At 50.9% G+C, this 20016-nt stretch overlaps 1 protein-coding gene across 5 annotated transcripts in view; it reads right to left on the bottom strand.

The window, feature by feature from the left end:
- Positions 1-9453: 9453 nt before the first annotated feature.
- USP48 (ubiquitin specific peptidase 48) overlaps positions 9454-20016 on the bottom strand; it is a 123875-nt gene continuing 113312 nt past the window's right edge. For 4 of the 5 annotated variants that reach the window (XM_006145170.3, XM_006145171.3, XM_006145172.3 and 1 more), the window contains 4 exons: positions 17984-18109; positions 16011-16059; positions 11235-11261; positions 9454-9992 (listed from right to left, as the gene is read on the bottom strand). In XM_006145170.3, coding sequence (XP_006145232.1) covers positions 9970-9992; positions 11235-11261; positions 16011-16059; positions 17984-18109 — 225 coding nt within the window. In that variant the 3' untranslated portion in view covers positions 9454-9969. Of the gene's footprint in view, positions 9993-11234; positions 11262-15320; positions 15434-16010; positions 16060-17983; positions 18110-20016 lie in introns of those variants that run through there. The other variant, XM_014586528.2, reaches the window with a different exon arrangement.

The raw sequence follows: 20016 nt of genomic DNA, 5'->3' as shown, positions 1-20016 counted from the left end.
CGCGCGTCCCACAGCGGGACAGGTGGGAAACAGGACAGAGGACAGGGACTAGCTCGGAGTTGCACAGCAAGACCGCGGCAGGGTCTGGGCGAGCCTAGTGGGCCAGCCAACAGCCCATGCTCCCAGGGGACGGACAACTTTTGGGACAAGTGGGGACGACAGAGGAGGAGGGGGACACGCCCTAGGCCCCGTGGGCCCGTTAGTCTGCAGGGGCGGGGAGGAAGGAAGGGCGCACGGGTCTCGTGGGCCAGCAGCTGTGCCTCCGCGTCACGTCCTCCTCTCATGGGCTCTTCGTGCGCGTCTTCGCAGAAGCCTCCAGGTGACCCTCGCCAGCTGAGCAGCGGCTTTTGGTCATTCTCCCTGGGCTAGGCACGTCGCCCCCTCGGCCACCTATGCTCGGAAAGGGGGGCGGGGGCAGTCGCGGACACACTCCGCCGAAGTGGAGGAAACGCAGGAGAGGAAGGAGGGTCAGGCAGGAAGGGGCCGCAGGCCACCTTAGTCTGACCTCTGCAGCCCAGGGAGGGAGCAGCAGCCTGCCTGTGGTCTCCCCTCTGTGACAGTTAGCAGAGCCTGAGGTCCCGAGCCCCACCACCCCTCCTGCACTGACGGGCTCCTCTCCAAAAGACAACCACAGATGGAGCCACAGCCCGGGCTGGGGGGACAGTGGGAAAGGGTGCGCACATTTGGCAGCCCTAGGATTCATGACGGAGCCGCAGAACCTTAGCGTCAGGCGCGATCTTTGAGATCTCTGGCTCTTACCATATTTTTCTAATAGGGCAACTGAGGCTGCAAAAGCGGTAGAAACAGATCTCCAAGTCTCCCACCGTTAAACTCAGCGGGCTGAGCAGAGCCCTCCGCAGCAGTACAGCCCCACTCCACGGAGGGCTGAGTCACTGTGGGTGTTTGCTGAGCACCTGTGGTGTGCCCCACAGACACTGCGGCCCCGCCCTCTGCTACTCTCCCAGTCGCATTTCATTCAGGAAAAGCTCTGGGTCTCCAGTAGCCCTTACAGGATCTGAGACGTGCAGGCCCAGAGTTTCCCGACCCACAAGGCTGGGGACCAGGCCATGTTTCCTGGCCAAACCCACCCACCAGAGAGGTAACTGGGAACAGCAGGAAGCGCCACACCCTCAACAAATGTGAGAAAGGGAGGTGGGCTCAAGCACTGTTCTGTTCCTTCCAGTCCTTATTCAGTCCGTCCTTACCCCACCGGGAGATCAAGGCCTCCCTCTGCTCCCCCAGCTGTGGGTGGGAAAAAGGTCCCAGCAGCAGCAGCAGCAGCCTGTGGATTCCACTCACTGGGTCTGGGGCCCAAGCTCCTGAATTGCAAGAAAAGCTTCACAGTGTTGCCAATAGGTTGGGGCAACAGGCTTTTTTTTTTTTTTTCTTTAGAACTATTTAAACTATTTAACTTTATTCTTATTTTAATTTGACCAGAGAGGGAGAGAAAGTGAGAAAGCAAGCCACCAGGTCCGAACCAGCAGTCAGCCATGTGGGAGTCCAGTACCTTAACTACCCCCGCTACCTGCCAGCCCCAGGCCACAGGCTTTTTGAGTGGCTTGGGTGGAACAAGTTATGAAGGCAGGAAGAAGACTGAGGGCAGACCCCTGGAGATGGCTGGCTGGCTCAGGACCCAGCACTGCTGGAGGCCTTCTGACTCCCTGCTTGGGAAAACACCAGGACTACATGGCTGGTCCAAAACTCTGAGAGTAAGGTGGAGACAGGCCGAGGCCCTCTGGGGATGGTGCAGAAGGGACTGGGTGGTGCGCCTGCTGGCCCAGGCGGGTGTTCTGCAGGCACTGGCCTCGCGGAATGCTTGAAGGAAATGCCCACTGAATGCCTGTCAAGGGCAGTGCACAGGGCCAGCCTGAAGGCATGTGCCGGCCCCACAGCACCTCAGAAGGCACAAAGCCCAGTTCTCATCAGCACCATGTCTTCATCCATCCTTGGCTCTCTGTACACTGTCCAAGACTGATTCTAAAATTCAATTCCTAACATAACCTGCTGCCTCTCCCTGCTCCTCGAATCCTTTCCCAGAATGTGCTCCCCTCCAATCAGATGAGAGACTGAGCTCTGACCCCAGCTGAGAAGGCAATGCTGACTGGGTATGCTTCAGGGTAGAGACGAGGTGCCCCACCTGTGCTGGGCTGGGGCAGATGGAGGCAGCGGTGGTGCATAAGCAGGTACAGCTGTGTGACTGCTCGTGGTCACTTACCCATCAGGGTCCCCAGGGGCCCAAGAGCCTACTAGCAGGGGGTACTATGTGCAGGACCCTGGCTGAGCAGACCAAAGAGCCAAGGCTCTGTGCTAGGCCAGTCTTCTCTATAATCCATCTTTGTAATCCATCAAGGAGCCTTTCCATCACAGCATTCTTCTCGTTACAGAAAACCTCCCTTAACGCAAGAGGCCTATCATCTCTCGTGTGTCCTGAGGGGCACCATCCTGAGACTGTCAGGGCCCCTGGGGAGGCAGCGACACGTGCCACAGGGGGCTGGGCATGGAGCCTGGCATGGAGCCTGGCTGCTGAAGGGGAGATTGGATAAAGGCCTTGAGCTTTGCTTCCCTGCCCTATTTCAATCCAAACCACTCAGGACTGACCAGTCACGCATGGCTGCCTCCGGGCACAAGCCTTTTCTTTCTCAAACGTTCAATACATCTTGACCCCGCCGCCACTCCTGCCCTCCCAGAGACGGGAAAGCTGGCCTTAAAACATCTGACATGTAAAAGGCTGGAGAATGAAAACGTGGGTGGCACAACAGTAAACCCGGAATAACGCATGAGGCTGAAAGGGCAGAGTTCCGGAATGGGAGTAGCGCCCCTTGGGAAAGAACTCTCCTCTCTGCCCACCCCTCCCCAGCCAGATGGAAGGGGAGGAAAAGGACGGGCTGCCTACAACACACGGGGGGAGAAAATACGCGTGGCAGGTCCTCAAGGTATGTCGTCCACGGAGCTGAGAGAGTTCTAGGAGGAGCTGGAATCGAACGGCTCGAACCAGAGCATCTAATCCTGGTCAGAGCAAGGCCAGCCGGGGGGCAGTGCCAGGGCACACCTGTCAGGGGAGGGGCCCCTGCCTGTGGACGTGGCAGAGGAAGTGACCCCAAGGAAGTCACCCTTGGTTTTCAGGTGTTTGGATCAACATGTCTTTTTCCTTTTAAATTTTTCTTTCTTTACTGCCAGAGCATAAAAGTGTTTGTGAGAGACAGAGACGCCCACCCTCTAGTTCCGGCCGTGCCCTGGTCCTTCCTCCAGTTCACAGGTCTCTGCACTGGTACGTGTGTGCAGCATGTTTCAGGCTGACGGGCCAGGGGCCGGGACCACGGTCACGGTGCGGGATCCAGCTTGCATGGCGCATTAGCACTGCGCCCTGAAGCCCGTCCAAGATGTCTCCATTTTGAGGACAAAGGAGAAAGTCTAAAGGCGAGAAAAGCTTTGCTCCAAAGTAACAGGAAAAGCTCTCTCTGCCCCAGGGTTCTTGCTGCCACTGAACGTCCAACCGCCCCTGAAGTGCTCATTTTCCTTTGTGAGAACATATCACACGGCACACTGTCGGGACATGAGTGCCTAAGACGGCCAGGGCCCGCTCTCGGGGAGCTGCAACGGTTTAGCTCCAATTAGGCAGACTCGTTTTCTGGGAATGGGTGGTGCTAGGTGCTGAATTCTGGGAATGGGTGGTGCTAGGTCCCAGAATTCTAGACAGCCCGGCCTGCCTTGCAGCCTCTCACCCAGAGACCCAGGCACATGCTGAGGATGAGTGAGAAGATGCCTCAAATACTCCAGCAGAAGCCAATCAGCAGCCAACAGGCTGGTAGAACAAGGCAAGTCCTTAGAGCGGCTGTTTGGCGATTTCCCAGAAGCACTCCTTGGCGCCCCCTCAAGGGGTAGTGGATGTGGGAGAGAAGCTGCTGGGACGAGGGCTCGCTGTCTCCTTCCACCAAATTCACACTGGACAACGTCCACACCCCCCACTTCCTTTCCGCGGTCACGGGGTTGAAAGGGAACAACCTGCTCGGATGCTAAAAGGAGCCGGCTGCAGGTTAGTGCTCCCTCAGCTACAAAATACGTGTGGAGGGGAACGTGCTAGTGGCAAAGGTCTGACCCAGTGCCCAGCAGGCCTCTCATCTTCCCTGGAGCACGCCCCCACTTCCAGCACTGGTGCGCACCCTGCCTGGCAGTGCTAACAGGCCTGGAATCCACGTGGCCACTCCGGCTGCCATTACAGGGACCTCACTCCAAAGGCCCTGGCCTACCAGGTCTCAGCCGGCCCCTCGCATGTGCCGAATCCTTCCCCATTCCTGTCTTACACATATTGGGGCAAACAGGTGCTGCTCTCTGTTGGAGACCGGCACAGTAATCGTGGGGGGAAGCTCTTGTGGCCAACTTCAGGAGGAACTGAACAGCTTCGGGAATGACGAGCGTGAAAGCGCGCTGTGGGGAGGGGCGGGCCCGGCCAGCAGGGTAGGCTCCTTCAGGAACCTTGTTCTGGTCCCCGCTGGGCGAGATGCTGCCAAGGCTCAGTCCGGTCAGGAGCTGGTGCAAGTCCCAAGTCAGACCAATGTCCCGACACCAGGAAGGCACAGGCACGAGTTATGCAAATTGCGGCTTCCCAAAATCTAGAGAGGCTCGAAACAGATGACTTAAAACTCACCAACTGGAGAAGTGTGCTAGGGTTAGCAGTATGGTGTGGGCATACTGTGATTTTTATGTTGAGGCCCTAAGATTTTTTTATTTTCCCAAATAATTATTTTACTACTGTTATTTTAAAATTTGCTATAGGGTATGTGTGCTCACTGGACAGAGAGAGGGAAAGCGAGAAAACCAGCCACCAGGTCCAGGCTTTGAACTGCAGCCAGCCATGTGGGAGTTCAGTGCCTTACCCACCATGCCACCTTCCGGCACCCTTAAGTTTTTTCTTTTTTAAGAGAGGTTTTTGCTACAAGGCGTATGCGCTTGCCAGAGACAGAGACACACAGAAAGAAAAAGTGAGCAATCACCCCTCAGGAGGGATGCTCATGCCACAATCCCTTCTCCGGTCTACCAGGACTTGGGGCAGGCATACACACACGCCCAGTGTCTCTCCAGTGCAACTGTGCGCCACCTGCTGGCCCCAAGCTGCTGCTGCTTCTTTATTGTTTTGTTTTGTTACAGGGCATGTGCACTCACCAGAGAGAAATCAACCCCCAGGGGGATGGCCATGCCACAATCCCTCCTCTGCATCTCCTCTCAGCATTTTTGGTGCAGGCGCACACACATGCCACCAGCATGACCTCCAAGCTGTGGGGCTGAGGACTCAGCAAAGTCAGTCATGAGGGATCCAGCAACGTGTGTGTGTATATGTGTATGTGTGTGTGTGTGTGAGAGAGAGAGAGGTTTTTGCTATAGGGCGCATGTGCTTGCCAGAAAGACACAGATTGACAGAGAGTAAGAAATCACCCCCTGGGTGGATGGCCATGCAGCAATCTCTTCTCCTCCATTCTCCTCTCGGGATCTTGGGCACGCACGCACATGCACCTGGTGTGAGTTTAAGCCACCGGGTCCGGGACTCGAACTGTGGTTGACTACATGGGAGTCTAGTGACACAGCCATTATGCCAACTGCTGGTCCTGGAATCCAGCACCTTAACCTCCACACCACCTGCTAGCCTGGGGCTCTATACTTAAACAGTATTACTTGCTAAGTCCCAACGAGTTAAAAAAATGAAAACACCAAGCTACAGTAACAACATACACATGTTCCCAGACCAGGAGATAGCCTCGAGTACTGGCCAGTGTCCTGCCTGGCTTTGTGCTGCCTGGTGCCTGCACAGCCCGCCGTCAACGCCGGAGGCATCTGTCTCTGATGTCCTTGGCAATGACGATCAAAATAACTGAAGCTGCCCCCCTGGGGCAGGAACTGTCTATCACTAAGACATAAATCTTCAACGTGCATTCAGAGCGTGCTTTGAATACCTTTCAAAATGATCCTGTAAACAAACACGGAATCAAGCCGGCTCCCCGCACCAGCTTCATCACCCTACAGGCCAAGGGGAAAGATCTATGTAATGGGATGATCGAACACCTGCCATTGTGTTAGCTCCAAGGGCTTCAAGCAAAACGTAGGGTCTGTCTGAAGTTCCCGAGAAGGGGCTCCAGGTAGCCTGGTCGGTGGTTACAAGACCTCTTTTTCAAGACGTGCAGAAGATTAACTAACACAAAGCGTTTCACCCAGCAGCTTACTCCTCAATGTGGTAGGGCAAACTCGCACATACTGCCACGCTGAGATGAGGACACAAAGACAAAGCCAATTGCGTAAATGGCGGCCATTACAGAGTAAACGGTGTAATGATCTAGAATACACGTGATCCGATTTCCGAAACATGTCCTTTCAACACCTGCCACACGTCTGTGCTATATGCGGACAGCTAGCAGCCTCTCAGCCCAGTTAACAGCCAGATTGGAAAGCCCACCATGGTTGGGGATATGGGACGGAGAGGCTGTCCCCAACTAGACTGCCCCCCGGCATACAGACCTCGACACAGACGTGCTGCTTAGGGAAATACAGGGATCTGTGAAACAGCACAGTACCTACCACTTTAGAAACGTTTAGAATTTGTATATTCACGAAAAAGGATTCCCATGACGTTGATAATCACATCCTGAGCCATTATTTCTGCCCACACTATGTCCAGGAGGCACGAGTAGGAATGCCAGTCTTCCAAGTTCAAAACACAACTACTGGGGGGGTCGGCAGGTGATGTGGTGGCTAATGTGCTGGACTCCCACATGGTGGGCCATGGGTCAAGTCCTGGAACTAGCAACTTGAAAATCATGACGAGCACATGTGTGTGCGTGCCCCAAATCCTAGGAGATTAGACAAGAAGGGATTGTGGTGTGGCCATCCCCCGGGGTTGATTTCTCACTTTCCCTCTGTGAGCACATATGCCCCATGGCAAAAACCTTAAATAAATAAATGAAAAGGCAGTTCTTGACAAAACCCAGTACTTTATTGGGGGCAAGGAAGGTGTGGTGTTGGCACAGAGGCAACATTCTCTTTAAAATTAAAGTGTTGGCTTTCGGGACCAGCAGTTAGAACAATGGTATGTCGCTGGACTCCCACATAGTTGACCACTGTTAGAGTCCCGGACCCGGTGGCTTAAACTCATGCTGGGCGCGTGTGTGTGCATGCCCAAGATTCCAAGAGGAGAATGGAGGAGAAGGGATTGCGGCGTGACCCCCCCCACCCGGGTGCGGGGGTCCCCCCCCCCCCCAGGGGTGGTTGTGATTTCTCACTTTCTGCCTCTGTCTTTCTGGTGAGCATGCACGCCCTGTAGCAAAAACCTCTCCAAAAAACAAACAACACCAACAACAAAAAACCCACACGCTCTAGATTATGATTCCACCGAAATGAAGGGACGCTCATGACTTTTTAATTTGGCAGAAAGGTAACAGTAATTCTAAACAACCAAGTTCATAAATACACAGAGAGGTACTTATTCTCCCAGGGAGTGAGACATCCAGGGGACACCCCGTACCTGTGGCACGGAGAGCCTGTGCTGGCTCCGTATGATGCGCAGCCGTCTGGGGCTAAAGAAAGCTCAGAAATACGAGCTTACCAATCCCGTCTAAGGAAGCCCAACCAGATGTAAAAAGTACACACACAGCGCCAGGGCCTTGACAGTCTGCACTTCAGTGTGGTCAGAGGACACTGCAGCTGTTTGTGAATACAGGTAAAACCATCGCGCTTCAGTTTATACCTTTACCTGTTTGCTCTGTCCAGAGTGGTAAGGGTGGTGATGCCAAGCCATAAATACGCATTCCTCTGTAACTGCCCACCTTGTGGGAGAGGGGCCGGGCCCAGGGCTTCCAGAACTTCTAGCAGAGGAATGGCTGGTGGATGCACATTCCAGTTCTGGGGCTCTGAGGCTGGAGCTTCCGCACTTGATATGAGGATTCTCAGGGCTGCTCTTTGAGGAGTGCTGGCGGAGTAAGTTGTCAGGGCAGGAGGAAGACACTGAGGCAGACAGTCTCCTGGAGAACCTGCCCACTCCCCGCCCAGCCCCAGCCCCAGCCCCGGCAGAAGCAATACAGAAGGCAGTGCCCGACTGAGTATCGGCCTGAAGGGCTTAGAAAAGGCTGTTAACTGGTACCACTGTACAGGGAAAACATACCCAGGTAACACATTTAAAAACTGCGAGCAACAGCGAATTGGGAAAAAGATGTCAGGTTTTTAGGAGCTATTGACGTGTTCATGTCAACCCTCAGAAAGCACTGCCTCTGGCCAACAAGCTTCTTTGTAAGGGTACGGTGGCAGTTCCATCAAGCACTATTTCTACGTAAGCCTGTACCTTGAGAAAGAAAACGTTGCTTTGTGTTATTACTTTTAGGATCCAGCTTCATTTCTTTGGTGCTTAAAAAAAAAAAGACTGAGACCTAAAAATCAGGATGAGCTACCCACGAGTTCTTCCCCTGTGCCGACAAGGCTGGTCCCTCTGAGGCTACTCCTAGGATGGTTTTCGAGGGTGCTGTGTGCGGCTCTCACCGTTCCACACGGGCTCATTAAACACCCCCTGCCTCCTCAGAGGCACCGCCTGAATACATCACAAACACAGAGGGGGAACACAAACGCCAAGTGGCCATAATTATTCCAATAAAAAGAAGCTATTCGAGAGGGATGCTGCCAAGGTCACTGGTCCTCGGACCGAAACCTGCCGCCCCCATCCAGTACTGGAGTTCAGACTTTCACAGGAGGAAGAAAAAAACACCTAGCACTTTTTTTTAAACAGAAAAGCAGAACAAGGGAGGTGCCTAACTCAACATCTCATCCACAAACATATACATAAATGAAACATTCAATATTTCTTTTTTTTTTTTTAAAGAAACAAACTCCATTCTTAAGTTCCATTTACAAACCCTTCAATATTCTTAAGAATATTGCTTCGGCTACTGGTGGCTAATAATAACCCTGAGTTGGATGAAACAGCACCCCCTAGCCAGACATTTCTTTTTTATTTTCTCTTTTAAACAAAGTGGTCTAAAAGACCCTTTCAGGGCATTTCAGAAGAATGCTTTCAAAAAGAAGCGAGATCCAAGAAACAGTGACCTGGGAAGATGGAGGAACACATTTCACAAAAGCCTTGTGTTATCCAAATGTATTTCAGTCCAATTTACTCTTCTGAGAAGGCGGTCAGAATTTTCAATCGTGCGAGGCATAACCCGATTTCCCTCTTTTCAATAATAGCAAGACTGGAGGAAGAGGCTATCACAGGTAATAAACCTTCTCCATCTTTTCTGAAATGCACCAAAGCAAGTCTTGGAAGCCAAAAATGAGACATAATCCCTTGCTCATTGCAGGAGACAGGCGGGTGCCCCCTCCCACCCAGCGCTGCGACGGCGGCTGGGCAGTGGGGAGGGGGGCAGGCGTGCTGCAGCTGGCGCAGAGAGGAGCCTACATCTGAAGACACTTTTCCACAATTACGGCAAGTTCTTCACTCTCATGCTTTATTGAAAGTAGAATATGAATCAAAGACAGGTATTGGTAAGCAGGTTATGTCTCTAAAGAATTGCTTTTAGTTCAGAGCCGTGTGCTGTCCCAGCTACTGTGATACAAATCCTTTATGGACCAATGCACCCGGCATGAGAGCCGAGCCCGGAAACAGAACAGAACTTCCTGCCCTCCCATGCCTATAAATCTCGTATGTAAACATGATTTACTGGTACTGCTACTAAGCTTGTTCGAGCTTTACTTGCCCCCCCCCCCGCACCGCCCCCCTTAAATATAAAACTTGAAACATTTCCTTCACGTCTGGTGTCCTTCAGTGCAATCTGCTTTATTTGACGTAAGGCATTTGGGACAGTCACTTTTGAATGGATTCTGCCTTTTGGAAGAGTCATGTAACGGTTTAATTTTCAAATCCACCTTTTTCTTTAATGCCCTAACATGTCAAATTCCTCTTCCCCTCTGGTCATTTCTTAGCGGTCAGCAAGGGTTCAAAGATTAATGTCCAAGTAGACCAGTACCTGAGAAAAGAAACACACGTGGAGGGACAGCTGTGAACTAAAAAGGAGGAGTTCATGTATTCCATTTGCCGAGAACGGCATCAACAGGGGCTATCCAACACAATTAGTGAACACAGCAGCAGCCCCTCGGCATTGCAGAACAAGAAAACACGTCAGCGAGCTGCAGGCTTCCAGCTCGGTCACACTGCTGCTGAGCCCATGCGTTTCCTACGCGTGTCTTCACTCACTGTAATCAGATTGTATGGATGCTTTCATTTGCTGGCCATTTTTCATAAAGAATTTTTTTCAACTTTGACCACATCAGGAGTCCCTTTGCAGTGGTAGACAACAAAGCCGCAGTGAGAGGAAGACTTTAGTTAGGCCAGGAGTTTTGCTATTCATTTGCTTTAGCAAAGAAGCCCTGGATTCCATTCAAACTCATTGCTCCACAAAAATCACAACCACCCCTCTGGGGCAGCCCGCAAAGCAATCAGCATGGTAATGGTTAAATCTGTAAGTGTTGGGGACCAGCAGTGACAAGGTGGTTAAAGTGCTGGACACTCCCACACAGCCGACCACAGTTCAAGTCCCGGACCTGGTGGCTTGCTTTCTCTCTCTCTCTCTCTCTGTGTATGTGTATGTGTGTAGTCAAACTAAAATAAATGAATGAATAAATAAAAATTAAGTAAATCATTAAAAATATCTGTAAGTGTTAAAGGTCTGCATTTGACAAATTAATGAACGTTCTTGTTGTGAACAACTGGGGTGGCCAAGATGCAATACAAGGCAGCTCCATGTCTCTAGCTGAAGTAATGATGCGGCAAATACCTTAATTCTACACAGCTGAATTAAACCTCCTCACTGGGCCTGATATAATGCAGCAGATTCTTCTACCGTTAATTCTTATCAGCTACACACAAACGGTTCTGCTCTAAGATGCGACTGACAGGAGGAACTGGCAAAAGGTTACATGTAAATCTTGAAATGCCACTAGTTAATTTCCCAGCCTCCTGTGACGTGAAAAAGAGAAAGCCGGACATCTGGCATTAAACAGTCTCAACACACAGGTCCTATCTGAGGCCTGAGTGCTGAGAAAGATAATGAAGATGCTGGAATAAAAAATGCATTTAACTGAAATTGATCTTGGTCACGAGACTGAATTAGATTGGATTAATTTTAAGATCGAATTACAGCCTTCACTTTAATAGAAAGTTATAGTATGACTTTGACATTTATGAACAAAACATGACAAATGCAACTTACCTTTAAACCCCTCCTCTGGCATACAAACTGGAAAAAGAAATAAAAATCGCACAATGAAAAGCCTGTCGTGACGGAAGTAAAAAGATCACCTCAACACCTTAAGACGAAATGTTTACAGTAACGTTTAGTTGCCGGAGTCATCGGTAACGACTACTTCTGAAGTTATAGATGATATTAATCCAATAATGATCTTTCGCTTTGTTTTTATCAGAGCAACACGTATGCCCCATCATTTAGAAAGACAAATGCCGGTAGGACAAGGTTGGCCACTAGGGACATGTTATACCATTCTAGGCGTGGCCTGAAATCACCAATGTGACCGATTCCTCCAGAGCTGTGTGTCTCCTCGCCTGCCGGCATGTAAGCATGAACTAGGAGCTGAGAGCTTTCTTCAGGGGTACTGGCGGGCTCTGCCGAAAGATGCCTGCGAAATGCACCAGCTTTTTCTTGTTTTAGGATTTTGCCATAGGGCGTACACACTTGCTGGGGTGACAGGGAAAGTGAGGACCCTCCACACCACAGTCCCTTCTCTTCCATTCTTCACTCGGGATTTTGGGCACACATGCACACGTGCCTGGCGTCATCTTCAAGCTGGCAGGTCTAGGACTTGAACCCTGGAAACAGCACCTTAACCATCACACCACCTGCTGGCCCCTGCACCAGTGTTTCCATAGGTATAGGCTGCTGTCTTGTACGGTCAGGGAGGAATCGCCTTCCTTCCCGTGAGGGAGGTAACAGAGATGGCACCTAAGCAAAGGCGTAGAGGCAGTTCCCTGTCAGCTGTTACAGGCTCACGTGCCCCTTCTAGTCTAATTTGCTCAAAGCGCTGAGACACACACTCTAGCTGCCTCTTGGGTACAAGTGGGGCAGGGGCAGAGGCGTGGGTGTGAAGGGGGTGGGTGGGGAGGACCCGCAGGGCAGAGTTTCTGGGTTGTAGACTCACACCTCATGTCCATCTTCAGAGGCACCTGGGCCTCCCCACTTTCTGCATGTCTATCTGGGTTCTATGATTTGAAATAGCTTTTCAACCTCTTCTATCTAAAGGCTTAATTTATTTCAGTTTCCTCAAGTAGCTAAAGTACTCTTCTCTCTGCTTTCCCTTTTTCAAAGTTTTGTAGATTATTTTCCCTTTATATTTCCTTTCCCTCTTTCTAAGATCTTGTTTGTCTTACAAGACAAACAATGTAAGATTCCATATTAACAATATGTAGAAGGGTTTCTCAAAGTTAAAAGTGAAAGCACCGTCCACTAAAGCTTCAGTATCTACAATCCCACCTCCGACTAACCACTCGTCAAGCGGTTCCCAACACGGACCCATCTTTACCTTGCATGACGTCATCCATTGCAGCATAATCTGCAATTGGTTCATCCGCCTAGAAAACAAACGGAGACAGTTCAAAACCTCCCAGGAGCGGGAGCCGGGGGGAGACATGCCAGTTACTCCTTGCACTGAAATCTGGCCCACAGTTCAAATACCAATAGCTTCGTGGGACACGGGTTCGAATACTGTCCGGCAGAGAGCTCAGTTCAAGCCACAGCCGGCGACGTCTAGATTTAGCAGTGGATGTCCTGCCGTCTACGGCTCTAGACCCGACGGCTCAAAAGCAGTGCACAGTGGGGACGGGTTTGTCCAGCTCCTGAAAACGCCTTTAGATGTGGAAATGTCTAGATACCTGGAGGTTACTAAAACTGAGCTGACCTGTGTGAGGTGAGACGAGCAGTGGCAGTGATGATGAGAAACAAAAGTTAGGCTGGTTCCCTCAAAGTATCAGCGAGGTTATAACGACGCTTCTATCCACCTTTACTATTGAAAACACAATGCCCGTTTCCCGGTCAGCGCAGGAGTCTACAGGGCACCTGAGCTAATGCGGGCCAGGACGCCGATGGGCAGCACTCGTTCCAGTCTGGCTGCCCACCTGAAATACGAGCCCTCTGCATCCCAGGCTGCTCTCAGGAGCAGCAGGGTGACTAGGTTGTGCATCGTTTCCAGGAAAAGCGAGGATTAGGAGGGGTGGGTCAATACGGATCTGCTTCACTCCAGGGCTAGACCTTCACGACAAAACTAGTGTGCTGGGGTCGAAGAGCATGTAGCTCACAGCTCAGAACCCTGAAATATTCCTCTACCGGGTGATGCGGTGGTGTTCGGGGCAGTGGGGCCTGTTCTGGCCACTGAGAAACGAAAGGCAAAGGGAAACGACCACGATATGCCCTTAGGGAGGCTGAGACTGGGTGACTGAGGTTAGAGATTTTTAAATTCTTTTATTTTTTTGGACATCTCAGACACCCCTACTTTTTGTCCGCATCTACCAAACCCAAAGCCTGGGCAAGGGTCCCTTAGGCCACCTGAGCACCGTGACGGGTCACAGCACAGCCCCAGGTCTTCCCACTTCTTTCCTAGCTCGACGGTCTGGTACTTCTGAACCAAGAGGGAAGAGGGGGATGCTGGGACAGAATTATGGTTAGGTAATTTAGCTGATCCTGAAGTTAGGGAAATGATGAGGGAGGAGCTGAGTCTGCTGGGTCATATTTACACAGAAAAACATGTCATGACTTTCCCAAGAAACACACCAGGTGGATTATTTTTAACAAAAATTGTGAAAATCTCAGTGAAGACAGGAGGGACATCCACGGTAGATCTAGATTTTAAATGTTAAGTAGGTATACCATTAGTTTGGTTTGAAAAACACACTAGTCCTTAAAAGAATAAAACAAGCGCGGCGGTGGTGAGGGCAGGGACCATCATAGCTACTTGGTGGCCTGGGATCAAGTTACCCAGCTGGCCCAGAACGCCCAACATGGTTGCTTCCGGGGGCGCAACCCAGGCCACCTCTTCCTCCCAGTTGGGGGATGAAAACAGATCCGTCCGGAGAAGACTGGGCTGCCTGTTACTGCACACAGAGAAGCAGGTGTGGGGCTCCTGGCTGGTAAGGGAGATTCCCACCATTGCCCCGCCATGACAGGGAACAGGGACGATAAAGACACGACCTCACTCCACAAGCGTGTGAGCACAGAGCGGTGACCCAGGAAGGGCTTTAGAAAGCCTTCCCCTTCTTAGGGTACAGGAAGTGGATGTCGTGCTGTCACTGCAGCCTACTGAGACACACAGAAGGGGACCAAAGGATGTCTTGACCTTCTCTCCAAGTCTCTTACGGCTCACTCAGCGCTGGGCAAGAGAACAGTGAAAACTCACAGCACTCGCTCGCTACCAAACCCTGCCGAGGACCACGTCGTGTGGTTTACACCCGGGTGTGTGTCACTGAACACCTAGAGCTCATCAGCAAAAGAGCCATTACTTACCTTTAATAAAATGACAGACTCAGGAATGACGCCAAGGGTGCCCAGGGTGGCACCGTCATCGCTTAAAATTTTTCCATCAATTGACAAATTCTGGTCAAAAGGAGCAACTGAAAATGCATGCATGATCTGTGCCAATATAAAAGAAACACAGTCTGTATAAAGCAAGGTACGGAGATCTACACCCTATTTCAATCAACGCTGGGTCGTCGGAGACGTCACGACACGTGTTTCCATAGAAAAATGTCAGGACGTTTCCGACGACCCACTAATATAAGAATTCTAAAACACGAACAAAGAAGGGCGCAGAGTACAAAGGACACAGTGATTTGCAGTCAGCCCACTTGCTACATTCTTACTGAGATGTGATCCCCAATATATCTGGGAACATCCTTTAAGAGTTCTGGTAGAGAACTGGGAAACAATTACACACAGAGATGCTTTTGTTCTCTGAGGGTGGGGAAGTAGGAGAATCAAAGGAGCAAAAAGGGGGCCCGGCTGACAGCGCCTCTGGTTAGAAGGCTAAGACAAGGTCAAACCTCACCCCCCACATGCTTTCAAAAACGAGTCAGGTCCTGGTTCCCTAAGACCCACCCTCTGTGAACGGCCCTCCGTGAACCGGCAGCTGGGCTGGACTTCTGTAACGTTTAGTTGCCGGAGTCATCGGTAACGACTACTTCTGAAGTTATAGATGATATTAATCCAATAATGATCTTTCGCTTTGTTTTTATCAGAGCAACATCTTCAAGCTGGCAGGTCTAGGACTTGAACCCTGGAAACAGCACCTTAACCATCACACCACCTGCTGGCCCCTGCACCAGTGTTTCCATAGGTATAGGCTGCTGTCTTGTACGGTCAGGGAGGAATCGCCTTCCTTCCCGTGAGGGAGGTAACAGAGATGGCACCTAAGCAAAGGCGTAGAGGCAGTTCCCTGTCAGCTGTTACAGGCTCACGTGCCCCTTCTAGTCTAATTTGCTCAAAGCGCTGAGACACACACTCTAGCTGCCTCTTGGGTACAAGTGGGGCAGGGGCAGAGGCGTGGGTGTGAAGGGGGTGGGTGGGGAGGACCCGCAGGGCAGAGTTTCTGGGTTGTAGACTCACACCTCATGTCCATCTTCAGAGGCACCTGGGCCTCCCCACTTTCTGCATGTCTATCTGGGTTCTATGATTTGAAATAGCTTTTCAACCTCTTCTATCTAAAGGCTTAATTTATTTCAGTTTCCTCAAGTAGCTAAAGTACTCTTCTCTCTGCTTTCCCTTTTTCAAAGTTTTGTAGATTATTTTCCCTTTATATTTCCTTTCCCTCTTTCTAAGATCTTGTTTGTCTTACAAGACAAACAATGTAAGATTCCATATTAACAATATGTAGAAGGGTTTCTCAAAGTTAAAAGTGAAAGCACCGTCCACTAAAGCTTCAGTATCTACAATCCCACCTCCGACTAACCACTCGTCAAGCGGTTCCCAACACGGACCCATCTTTACCTTGCATGACGTCATCCATTGCAGCATAATCTGCAATTGGTTCATCCGCCTAGAAAACAAACGGAGACAGTTCAAAACCTCCCAGGAGCGGGAGCCGGGGGGAGACATGCCAGTTACTCCTTGCACTGAAATCTGGCCCACAGTTCAAATACCAATAGCTTCGTGGGACACGGGTTCGAATACTGTCCGGCAGAGAGCTCAGTTCAAGCCACAGCCGGCGACGTCTAGATTTAGCAGTGGATGTCCTGCCGTCTACGGCTCTAGACCCGACGGCTCAAAAGCAGTGCACAGTGGGGACGGGTTTGTCCAGCTCCTGAAAACGCCTTTAGATGTGGAAATGTCTAGATACCTGGAGGTTACTAAAACTGAGCTGACCTGTGTGAGGTGAGACGAGCAGTGGCAGTGATGATGAGAAACAAAAGTTAGGCTGGTTCCCTCAAAGTATCAGCGAGGTTATAACGACGCTTCTATCCACCTTTACTATTGAAAACACAATGCCCGTTTCCCGGTCAGCGCAGGAGTCTACAGGGCACCTGAGCTAATGCGGGCCAGGACGCCGATGGGCAGCACTCGTTCCAGTCTGGCTGCCCACCTGAAATACGAGCCCTCTGCATCCCAGGCTGCTCTCAGGAGCAGCAGGGTGACTAGGTTGTGCATCGTTTCCAGGAAAAGCGAGGATTAGGAGGGGTGGGTCAATACGGATCTGCTTCACTCCAGGGCTAGACCTTCACGACAAAACTAGTGTGCTGGGGTCGAAGAGCATGTAGCTCACAGCTCAGAACCCTGAAATATTCCTCTACCGGGTGATGCGGTGGTGTTCGGGGCAGTGGGGCCTGTTCTGGCCACTGAGAAACGAAAGGCAAAGGGAAACGACCACGATATGCCCTTAGGGAGGCTGAGACTGGGTGACTGAGGTTAGAGATTTTTAAATTCTTTTATTTTTTTGGACATCTCAGACACCCCTACTTTTTGTCCGCATCTACCAAACCCAAAGCCTGGGCAAGGGTCCCTTAGGCCACCTGAGCACCGTGACGGGTCACAGCACAGCCCCAGGTCTTCCCACTTCTTTCCTAGCTCGACGGTCTGGTACTTCTGAACCAAGAGGGAAGAGGGGGATGCTGGGACAGAATTATGGTTAGGTAATTTAGCTGATCCTGAAGTTAGGGAAATGATGAGGGAGGAGCTGAGTCTGCTGGGTCATATTTACACAGAAAAACATGTCATGACTTTCCCAAGAAACACACCAGGTGGATTATTTTTAACAAAAATTGTGAAAATCTCAGTGAAGACAGGAGGGACATCCACGGTAGATCTAGATTTTAAATGTTAAGTAGGTATACCATTAGTTTGGTTTGAAAAACACACTAGTCCTTAAAAGAATAAAACAAGCGCGGCGGTGGTGAGGGCAGGGACCATCATAGCTACTTGGTGGCCTGGGATCAAGTTACCCAGCTGGCCCAGAACGCCCAACATGGTTGCTTCCGGGGGCGCAACCCAGGCCACCTCTTCCTCCCAGTTGGGGGATGAAAACAGATCCGTCCGGAGAAGACTGGGCTGCCTGTTACTGCACACAGAGAAGCAGGTGTGGGGCTCCTGGCTGGTAAGGGAGATTGGCACCATTGCCCCGCCATGACAGGGAACAGGGACGATAAAGACACGACCTCACTCCACAAGCGTGTGAGCACAGAGCGGTGACCCAGGAAGGGCTTTAGAAAGCCTTCCCCTTCTTAGGGTACAGGAAGTGGATGTCGTGCTGTCACTGCAGCCTACTGAGACACACAGAAGGGGACCAAAGGATGTCTTGACCTTCTCTCCAAGTCTCTTACGGCTCACTCAGCGCTGGGCAAGAGAACAGTGAAAACTCACAGCACTCGCTCGCTACCAAACCCTGCCGAGGACCACGTCGTGTGGTTTACACCCGGGTGTGTGTCACTGAACACCTAGAGCTCATCAGCAAAAGAGCCATTACTTACCTTTAATAAAATGACAGACTCAGGAATGACGCCAAGGGTGCCCAGGGTGGCACCGTCATCGCTTAAAATTTTTCCATCAATTGACAAATTCTGGTCAAAAGGAGCAACTGAAAATGCATGCATGATCTGTGCCAATATAAAAGAAACACAGTCTGTATAAAGCAAGGTACGGAGATCTACACCCTATTTCAATCAACGCTGGGTCGTCGGAGACGTCACGACACGTGTTTCCATAGAAAAATGTCAGGACGTTTCCGACGACCCACTAATATAAGAATTCTAAAACACGAACAAAGAAGGGCGCAGAGTACAAAGGACACAGTGATTTGCAGTCAGCCCACTTGCTACATTCTTACTGAGATGTGATCCCCAATATATCTGGGAACATCCTTTAAGAGTTCTGGTAGAGAACTGGGAAACAATTACACACAGAGATGCTTTTGTTCTCTGAGGGTGGGGAAGTAGGAGAATCAAAGGAGCAAAAAGGGGGCCCGGCTGACAGCGCCTCTGGTTAGAAGGCTAAGACAAGGTCAAACCTCACCCCCCACATGCTTTCAAAAACGAGTCAGGTCCTGGTTCCCTAAGACCCACCCTCTGTGAACGGCCCTCCGTGAACCGGCAGCTGGGCTGGACTTCTCTGCCTTGGGTTTTGTTTCTTTAACAAACCACCTGAGACAACACGGCCGGGCGATGTTACTGTCGGGACACTCGTAGAGTGCGCGCGCGCAGACCCCGGTGGTGTGGCCTCCCACACCTGAACCTGACCGCACAGGCTGTTCAACCTGATGTGCCAGCCTCCAGACATGCAGTCTGTCTTCAAAGGAAGCATTATGTGGTGCACGACTGCACTTCTTCTTATTTTCAAATTCAGAAAGGTTTAAACGTCATTTCCTATTATTTATCATCCCTTTATTTCCTTCTATCTACTAAAGGAGAAATCTGTTCAATCATTTCAGGGCAGTAATTACTTCTGGGGGCAAGTAAGAGCTGGGTGAGGTGTGCACAGGGCACCTTCGATGAGGCTGTTCTCACTCCTGACCTGGAGGACACCCCCCGTTCCTGGTACTCTGGCTCAGCTCACTGAGCATACCTTACTACAGTGCCTTCGGTTACACCAACACCCATGATGTTATGCAGGGCCAGCTACCCTTTCCGTTTCTGTATTTGCCAGAGGGCACCCGCACTCGCAGAGACGGGGAGAGGCTGAGAAGTCACGGGCAGGCCACGCCACAACCCTTTCTCCGTTTCCCCACCACGTCAGGATTTGGAGCACACGTATACCTAGCATTCTTTTTAAGAATTATTTTATTTAACTTTATTTTAATTTAACCAGAGAGGGAGGGACACACACACACACACACACACACACACACACAAAGAGAAAGCAAGCTGCCAGGTCCAGGACTCGAACTGCAGTTGGTCATGTGGGAGTCCTGTGCCCTTAATCACCATGCCACCTGCTGGCCTCATACCTGGCATGTTTTTTTAAACTGCCAGGCCTGGGATTCAAACTGCAGTCATGGGGGACCTGACTCCATTAATCAAAAGACCACAGAGCTAGTCCCATTCTAACATTTTCTGCTCTCTGCCCTTTGGATCTGGAAAGACAAAGTGGGCCTAGTAAACCCTGAACTGCATATAACAGGGCCCGAGAGCTTGACGAGCTGGGGAGATGGTGACCAGAAAGTGACTTTAATGGAACACACAAATAAGAACACGGAAGACAACACCGGTGTCCTCCCAAATGTTGGCCAGAATTCACCTGGACATCAGCTCCGGAAAGCGAGCCAGGGCCGACTGGACAGAAACCCAGGCTGACATATCGCAAGCATGCCAGCATCATGACTGGCCTTCAGAAAGCAGCAGGCTGCTGTGGGTGCAGGCAGTGCTGAGAGTTCTACTACCACCAGCTCAGGGCACGGGCGGAGGCAGAGACGGCCCAGCCTAGGGTAGTGAGTGGGACCCATGAACACAGTTACAGTGGAGGTGTGTGGTGCTAACTTACTGTGGGCCAGATGGACTGTGGGCAGGAA

Source organism: Tupaia chinensis, unplaced genomic scaffold (genome assembly GCF_000334495.1).
Source record: "Tupaia chinensis unplaced genomic scaffold, TupChi_1.0 Scaffold000146_1, whole genome shotgun sequence".
Classification (NCBI taxonomy): domain Eukaryota; kingdom Metazoa; phylum Chordata; class Mammalia; order Scandentia; family Tupaiidae; genus Tupaia; species Tupaia belangeri.
Note: the sequence above shows the minus strand (reverse complement) of the source record. Positions and strands in the feature narration are given on the sequence as shown.